This window comes from Miniopterus schreibersii (genome assembly GCF_964146895.1).
Source record: "Miniopterus schreibersii genome assembly, chromosome: 14".
NCBI lineage: Eukaryota > Metazoa > Chordata > Mammalia > Chiroptera > Miniopteridae > Miniopterus > Miniopterus schreibersii.
Genome location: NC_138114.1, coordinates 16,768,184 through 16,774,811, shown reverse-complemented (window position 1 = coordinate 16,774,811; position 6,628 = coordinate 16,768,184). Strand labels below are relative to the sequence as shown.

The following is a 6,628-nucleotide window of genomic DNA, read 5'->3' as shown; positions in this document are numbered from 1 at the left end:
CTCATTTTTACCGGCAACGTATCACTTGCCCTCCGGTCCTTTCTACTTAGCGGAGTCGCTCCCAGGAAGTGGACGGCTGAGAGGAACTGCGCATGCGCCACAATCCCCCAGCAGCAGCCTACTGCCTGGTTCCGGTCACGACTTAGCGCGGGGCGGTGTCTAGTGCTGTCTGAAGGGATTTGGCTGCCAGAGTGGACATGGCGGTTGGCCGCAACCGGGCTGTGCTTGCCGCTCTGGGAGTGCTTAGTGTCTGTGCGCCCAGCCGCTCTGGGCCCATGACTGAGGGGGAGACCGGTGGGGAGGCGGAGTGGGCGGAGCCGTGGGATGGCACGGTTTTCCGGCCGCCCTCGGCGCTGGGCGCAGTGGGGGTGGCGCGCAGTCCGGAGACCCCGTGGCCAGGGAGGGGGGAAGCAGCGGACTTGCCGGTGCTGCTGTGGTGGAGCCCAGGGCTGTTTCCCCACTTCCCGGGTGACTCGGAGCGCATCGAGTGTGCGCGCGGCGCGTGCGTGGCGTCCCGGGACCGACGGGTGCGGAAGGACTTGCGCACGCGCGCGCTGCTCTTCTATGGCACCGACTTTCGCGCGTCTGAGGCGCCACTGCCCCGTCTGGGGCATCAGAGCTGGGCGCTGCTGCACGAGGAGTCGCCCCTCAACAACTTCGTGCTGAGCCACGGCCCAGGCATCCGCCTCTTTAATATCACCGCCACCTTCAGCCGCCACTCGGACTACCCGCTGCCCTTGCAGTGGCTGCCCGGGACTGCCTATCTGCGCCGCCCGGCGCCTCCGCTCCAGGAGCGTGCGGAGTGGCGCCGCCGCGGCTACGCGCCGCTGCTCTATCTGCAGTCGCACTGTGATGTGCCTGCGGACCGGGACCGCTACGTGCGCGAGCTCATGCGCTACATCCCGGTGGGTGCGGGCGTGGCGGGACTGGGAGGGGTGGGGGCGCGCCGGGCTGAGGCCAGGACCCCTGGTGTCCGGGCCGACGCGCCGACCCCTCTTGACCTGTATTCTACCCTGCTCAGGTGGACTCATACGGGAAATGCCTGCAAAATCGGGAGCTGCCCACTCCACGGTTACAGGACACAGCCACAGCCACCACCGAGGATCCAGAGCTCTTGGCCTTCTTGTCCCGCTATAAGTTCCATTTGGCCCTCGAAAATGCTATCTGTGACGACTACATGACAGAAAAACTGTGGCGCCCCATGCACCTTGGTGCTGTGCCTGTGTATCGCGGCTCTCCCTCTGTGAGGGACTGGATGCCCAACAATCACTCCATCATCCTTATTGATGACTTTGAGTCACCTCAGAAGCTGGCAGAGTTTATTGACTTTCTGGACAAGAATGATGAGGAATATATGAAATATCTGGCATACAAACATCCTGGGGGCATCACCAACCAGTTCCTTCTGAATAGTCTGAAGCATCGGGAGTGGGGAGTGAATGATCCTTTATTGCCCAACTATCTCAATGGCTTCGAGTGTTTCGTTTGTGATCATGAACTGGCTAGGCTGGATGCCGAGAAAGCCCACGCAGCCTCTCCTGGGGACATCCCTTTCCCTGAGCCTCACATTGCCCAGCCCTCACACATGGACTGCCCAATGCCAACACCTGGCTTTGGCAGTATGGAAGAGATTCCTGAGAGTGACAGGTAAGGGATTCCCTGCAGCCATCAAATAAAATGATTTATTTACTTGCTTCTGTGGGCAATGAATTGGCACTAGGTGCTGAGGGGCTGTTGTATAAGGAAATTATGAGAAGGGCTCACTCTGTCTTTAAAGTGTCAAGAGTCTAGCTGAGGATATAAAACAAACTAAAAAAGCTCAGTAAAGATGTAGAATATAATTCAAGGCAACAACATATGAAAATCAGCTTATGTGGACCTTTGCAATAGTAACTTAAAAAAGGTTTCAACCAGAGCAGAGGGCTTGTTCAGAGAAGTCATGAGGGAGAGACAAAGTTGGGCAGATAAAGTGGGGCCAGGATATACATAGCCTGAATACCAAGCTCAGGAATTGTACTGTCCTGAAAATCAATTCAGCTATTTATTGGGCACCTTTTGTATTTGTATATATGGTAGGGGTGGGGATGAGGAATGCAAAGGTGAGTATTTTGAGGGAAGAATGTCTGCAATAGTCAGGGTCACACACGTTAACCTGGCATAATTACTAATAGCACTTCCTTTCACTCTTAAAAGTATGCTGATTTGGATGATAAATTTTACGTAAACCCTAGACAGAATAGGGGAAATTCTTTCAAAAAGAGAATTAACAATGGTGGGCAATGTGCATCAGAAGGGAAGTGAGGCTACTGCAGTAGATGGCAGAATGTGGTAGCAGTGGGGGGAACAAGGTCAGCATGGGAGGTGGAGCGGGAAATTATTGAAGCCACTTGCAGCAAAACACACCTGTTAGGGGAGAGGCAGTAAAAGATGATTAAATTTGGTTGCTAGATTGGCCTGCAGAGACTGACATTGACAGTAGATGGCAGCAGAGGGCTGTTTATATGTGCTACTGGCACAGTTTGGTCATGGAAATGAAGTCCTCCATCAAGTAATTTGTATCTAGTTTATGCTGAACATAGTATTATGATTTACTAGAGGAAAAGTGTAAAACAATGTAAACATTTAATAAATTCAGGTGTGTCTTAATCTGGACCCTGGATGCTGTTGCACCTTCATTTTGATTATTGAAACAAAGGTGCAACCTAAAAGGCAACCATCTGATCCAGGAGATCTCAGGATGATTCCCAGGCATGGGACTGCTGGCTTGATCCCCAGAAGAGGGCACGCCAGGAGGCAGCCGATAATGACTCATCACTGATGATTCTCTTTCCCTTCCTATCTCTGAAATCAATAAAAATATATTTTTTAAAGGCAACCATCTAAATAACAACTGCTTCCTTAATCTGGCCCCTGCCGCTGCCTTTGAACTCCCTCCACATTTGGGAACCGGGGGCAGGCAAGTTAGGAAGCTGAACTCATTAATTGGGCTGTGTGATATATTCGTGTTTGTGGTTTACTGTCACCTGAACTAGTACTGGATTTACTTCACATTCCTTCCGTTTGAAGCAGAGCCCTGTGCTAGCCAGAGACCACTGTATCTCAACATTTTGTTGGCTCCATAGTTGTGCTGAGGTTGCATAACCCACCCCCCATTTTGATATTTCAGCTGGAAGGAGATGTGGCTGCAAGATTATTGGCAAGGTCTGGACCAGGGGGAAGCTCTCACTGCCATGATCCACAACAACGAGACACAACAGAAGAAATTTTGGGATTACCTACATGAGATCTTCCTGAAAAGGAACCAAAATCTCTAAATATCCCACGAGAGCTTTTAACTTGGTCGAGTTAAGGAGATGGAAGTCATTCTACCACAGGACACGAGGGGCATCTGCTGCACGAACCCCTAATGAACATAGTCTTATCATGAATTCAAGGGATTCCAGTTATATCCACTGACATTTTATCCTAATGAAGTGTAGCCGGGGTCTCAGCCTGTGGTAACAGGGCCTCTCCTCAAGGAGAGATGAAGGCATCCAGTTCTTGGACAGTGGAAAACAAGCCTGAAACACCCATTTGATTGAAGGAGCTGATCAACAGAATTTTTAAGGCACGACTTATGTCTCTAGTCATTTCATCTCGATTATGATTAGAACAGCACCTTAATACTGGCCCCAGATGAGGTAAGACTGCTTGTGCGCTGCTCCTCAAACCCCTGATTATTTAGTATGCTTTCTTTTTTCCAGATCGTCTGCTTTATAAACTGTTATGCTGGTGGTGAAGCAAAACTCCTGGTGGGTTGTATTCTGGTTCTCTGGAGTTGTATTTTTTATATCATTTACCAGGACTTTCATGTCAAACTTTTTATTTTAAATGTTTTTTTCTTTCCTAGTTTTCCACAATTACTGATGAAGATGCAGCAGCCTTCCCACCATTCCCACATTCTTTCTTGCATTAAACTAGCTATAGACTTGACAGCTTTATATATATAATGATTTTGAAATATTAAAATAGGCAAGTGTGAATCAAAGTGAAACATTTTATAGGTCTTTGTTCTTTTCTGTCTAATGAAGTCTTCCCTGTTTTATTATTTTTATATGTTACAAAAGTCCCATTTCCGCCAAAGAGTCATGAAATTATGGTGGAAAAAGCAGCCCAGCAATATAGCTCTAGTAATTACCTCATATTCTGTAGCACTTTTCATTTTAATTGGGATGAATATTCTGGCTTCATTCATTCTATTACTGATACCCTTTTATACAACTTTATAGTATTTCTGAGACTACATTTTGTGGAGCCCACCCAAGGTCAAGGGGATGAGAAGTGAGGCAAGAGATTTAAGCCACCATAGTGGCTGGCTAAATAAAAAGCTGTTAGATTTGGGGGTGTAGCCAAACCCTTCTATTGCTGATTTGAAGACACAGCTTAATGGGCAGGGAGGTCATTAGCTTTTTCTGGGGCAGTAGAACAGGGAAGAATAACTTGGCCCTTAGAGCTCCCTGGTTGTAAAGTTGTATTAATGAATTATCACCACAGAAGTTCCACAGCTTATCAATATATCTGGTGGAAAATTAGTTTGAATGTATGTATATATTTATCACCACATATAAAAATACATATATATGTAGATGCCTCAACAACTAGGGTCCTACCTTTAATATTGTAACATCTAAGGATGTGGCCAAGGAAAGGTATTATTTAGGCTGGATTTTACTGGCAGGGTGCTTCTTTTTTCATTCTATTCTTTAATTAAAAATGCCCTTCATAACAGCATGGAAAATTTGCTTAACCTATTTGCTCTTTTGCAGAAAAGAAAGAGAGTTAAGGACAGACCTTCAAAAATACTTACATTAGCCCTGGCTGGGTAGCCCAGTTAGTTAGAGCATCGTCCCAATACACCAAGGTTTGGGGTTTGATCTCCAGTCAGGGCACATATAACAATCAACCAATGAATGCACAAATAAGTGGAACAACAAATCTATGTTTCTCTTGTTCTCTCTCTCCCTGTCCCTCCCTTCCCCTCTCTAAAATCAATAAATTAAAAAAAAATTTTTTTAAAATACATTAAAATTTGATACTGTAGGGACCCACAAAAGAAGTCAAATTCAGGGCTCTGATTTCTAAGTTTGCAATCTATTCAAATACAAATGCTGACTTACAGTGCAAAATACTAGTACCCAAGTGCAGACTAAGGTTAGGACTTAAATTTCATTATGGGCAGTAAAAAGGATAAGTGATGGTTAGGCAAGGTGTAGAATTATCCTTACCTTTCCTGTCTAATTACACCAGTTCACACTGGCATTCCTTAGCACTTTTATGTACAAAGTGGGCTAGTTGTTTATGAATTATTGTGACTAGAGACTCATGCCTACTTTGTGGTCAGTACTTCCCAGACTTTTTTCCTTTATTCCTATTGCCATAAAAGTATTCACAAAAGAGCAGGGTAAACCAGGTGCTATATTTCCATAAGGGAAAGCAGAACCAGGAATAGCCACGTGGAACTTATCAACTAAAGGCTTCACTTTCCCTATGGAGAAAGCAAGCAATGTGAATTTTCTCTGGTTTGGAGCACAGCCTGCTCTGTATACAGCAGCAAGCTTGGGGTTTATTGGCAGTAGAAGTTTCTGATAGAAATCAGTTTTACTTGTGCTGCTGGAGAGGGGGTAGAGCATGGGGTTGATACTTTTATTACTCCAAGTGTTGCTATTTTCTGTTTTCTCAGGTTTCCTTTTGTATAATAAATGGCTTATTTTTAAACAGTGTCTTCTGCTTGGTTTATTTCTGTGGTGAGCATGATAAAGTTGGATACTTACAAAAATATTCCAAACATTTGTTCACTTAACAAATATTGACAGTAGGCACTGAGGATTCAGCAATGAACAAAATAGACAAGGTCCCTTCTCTCATAGTCCTTTTTAAATTTTTTATATGTTTTTATTGATTTCAGAGAGAGGAAGGGAGAGAGAGATAGAAACACCAATGATGAGCGATTGATCGGCTGCCTCCTACATGCCCCCCTCCGGAGATGGAGCCCCCAATGCTGGCCTGTGCCCTTACAGGGCATCAATCGTGATCTCCTGGTTCATAGGTTGACGCTCAAGGCCGGCTGGGGAAGGCCTCTCTGACATGAACTGACACTCAACAGGAAAAAGAGCCAGTCATGCAGAGACAAATGGTAAGATTACAAACATCTGTGCTGTGATAAATGATTTTAGCACACTAAATTTACACAGTCAAATAAATATTGCTCCTCCAAAACAGTCACCTTGTGAATTACAAGACTGTTTCAAGTTATGCTTCCATTACTAGAAACATTTCTTAGGGCTCATTTGTAAATTCCTTGAGAATTCAATGCACATCTTTGGATTGTTTTGTAAACAGTTAAGTCACTTAGAACCAAGTCTGACGAAGCCAGGCATCACAAGGAGCCAAGTCTATAAACAGGAATACTACCAAGTATCTTCACAAGATTGGCAAGAGGATTAAATAAGATGGTGAATGCGAAAGTGCTTAAACTTCACCTTACCCAATGAGAGCATTACAAACGAGCAAACTGTATCTTAGTAGCACCTTTTTAAATAAATGAGCCTATTTTTCTTTGCGGCTTTGGGGGTGGTTCTAAAGGTAGTAA

General features: G+C 45.4%; 1 protein-coding gene across 2 annotated transcripts; it reads left to right on the top strand.

Annotated features, from left to right (window-relative positions):
• The first annotated feature begins 123 nt into the window (after nt 1-123).
• On the top strand, nt 124-4,610 carry FUT11 (fucosyltransferase 11). Of its 2 annotated transcripts, XR_014000256.1 has the most exons (4): nt 124-905; nt 1,022-1,647; nt 3,167-3,791; nt 3,890-4,610. XR_014000256.1 is itself a non-coding variant. In XM_081158147.1 (3 exons), the coding sequence occupies exons 1-3, from the start codon at nt 198-200 to the stop codon at nt 3,312-3,314; spliced, it is 1,482 nt and encodes a 493-aa protein (XP_081014273.1). In that variant the 5' UTR covers nt 124-197; the 3' UTR covers nt 3,315-4,610. The 2 variants fall into 2 exon arrangements, 1 of the variants encoding a protein (XP_081014273.1); XM_081158147.1 differs by having other exon boundaries at nt 3,167-4,610.
• Nucleotides 4,611-6,628: the final 2,018 nt, after the last annotated feature.

Excerpts from the sequence above, each read along its gene's own strand:
- FUT11 (XM_081158147.1), top strand. The coding sequence starts at position 198 with ATGGCGGTTGGCCGCAACCGGGCTGTGCTTGCCGCTCTGGGAGTGCTT. Across the intron at positions 906-1,021 it reads AGCTCATGCGCTACATCCCG|GTGGACTCATACGGGAAATG; the intron begins GTGGGTGCGGGC and ends TACCCTGCTCAG. Across the intron at positions 1,648-3,166 it reads GAGATTCCTGAGAGTGACAG|CTGGAAGGAGATGTGGCTGC; the intron begins GTAAGGGATTCC and ends TTGATATTTCAG.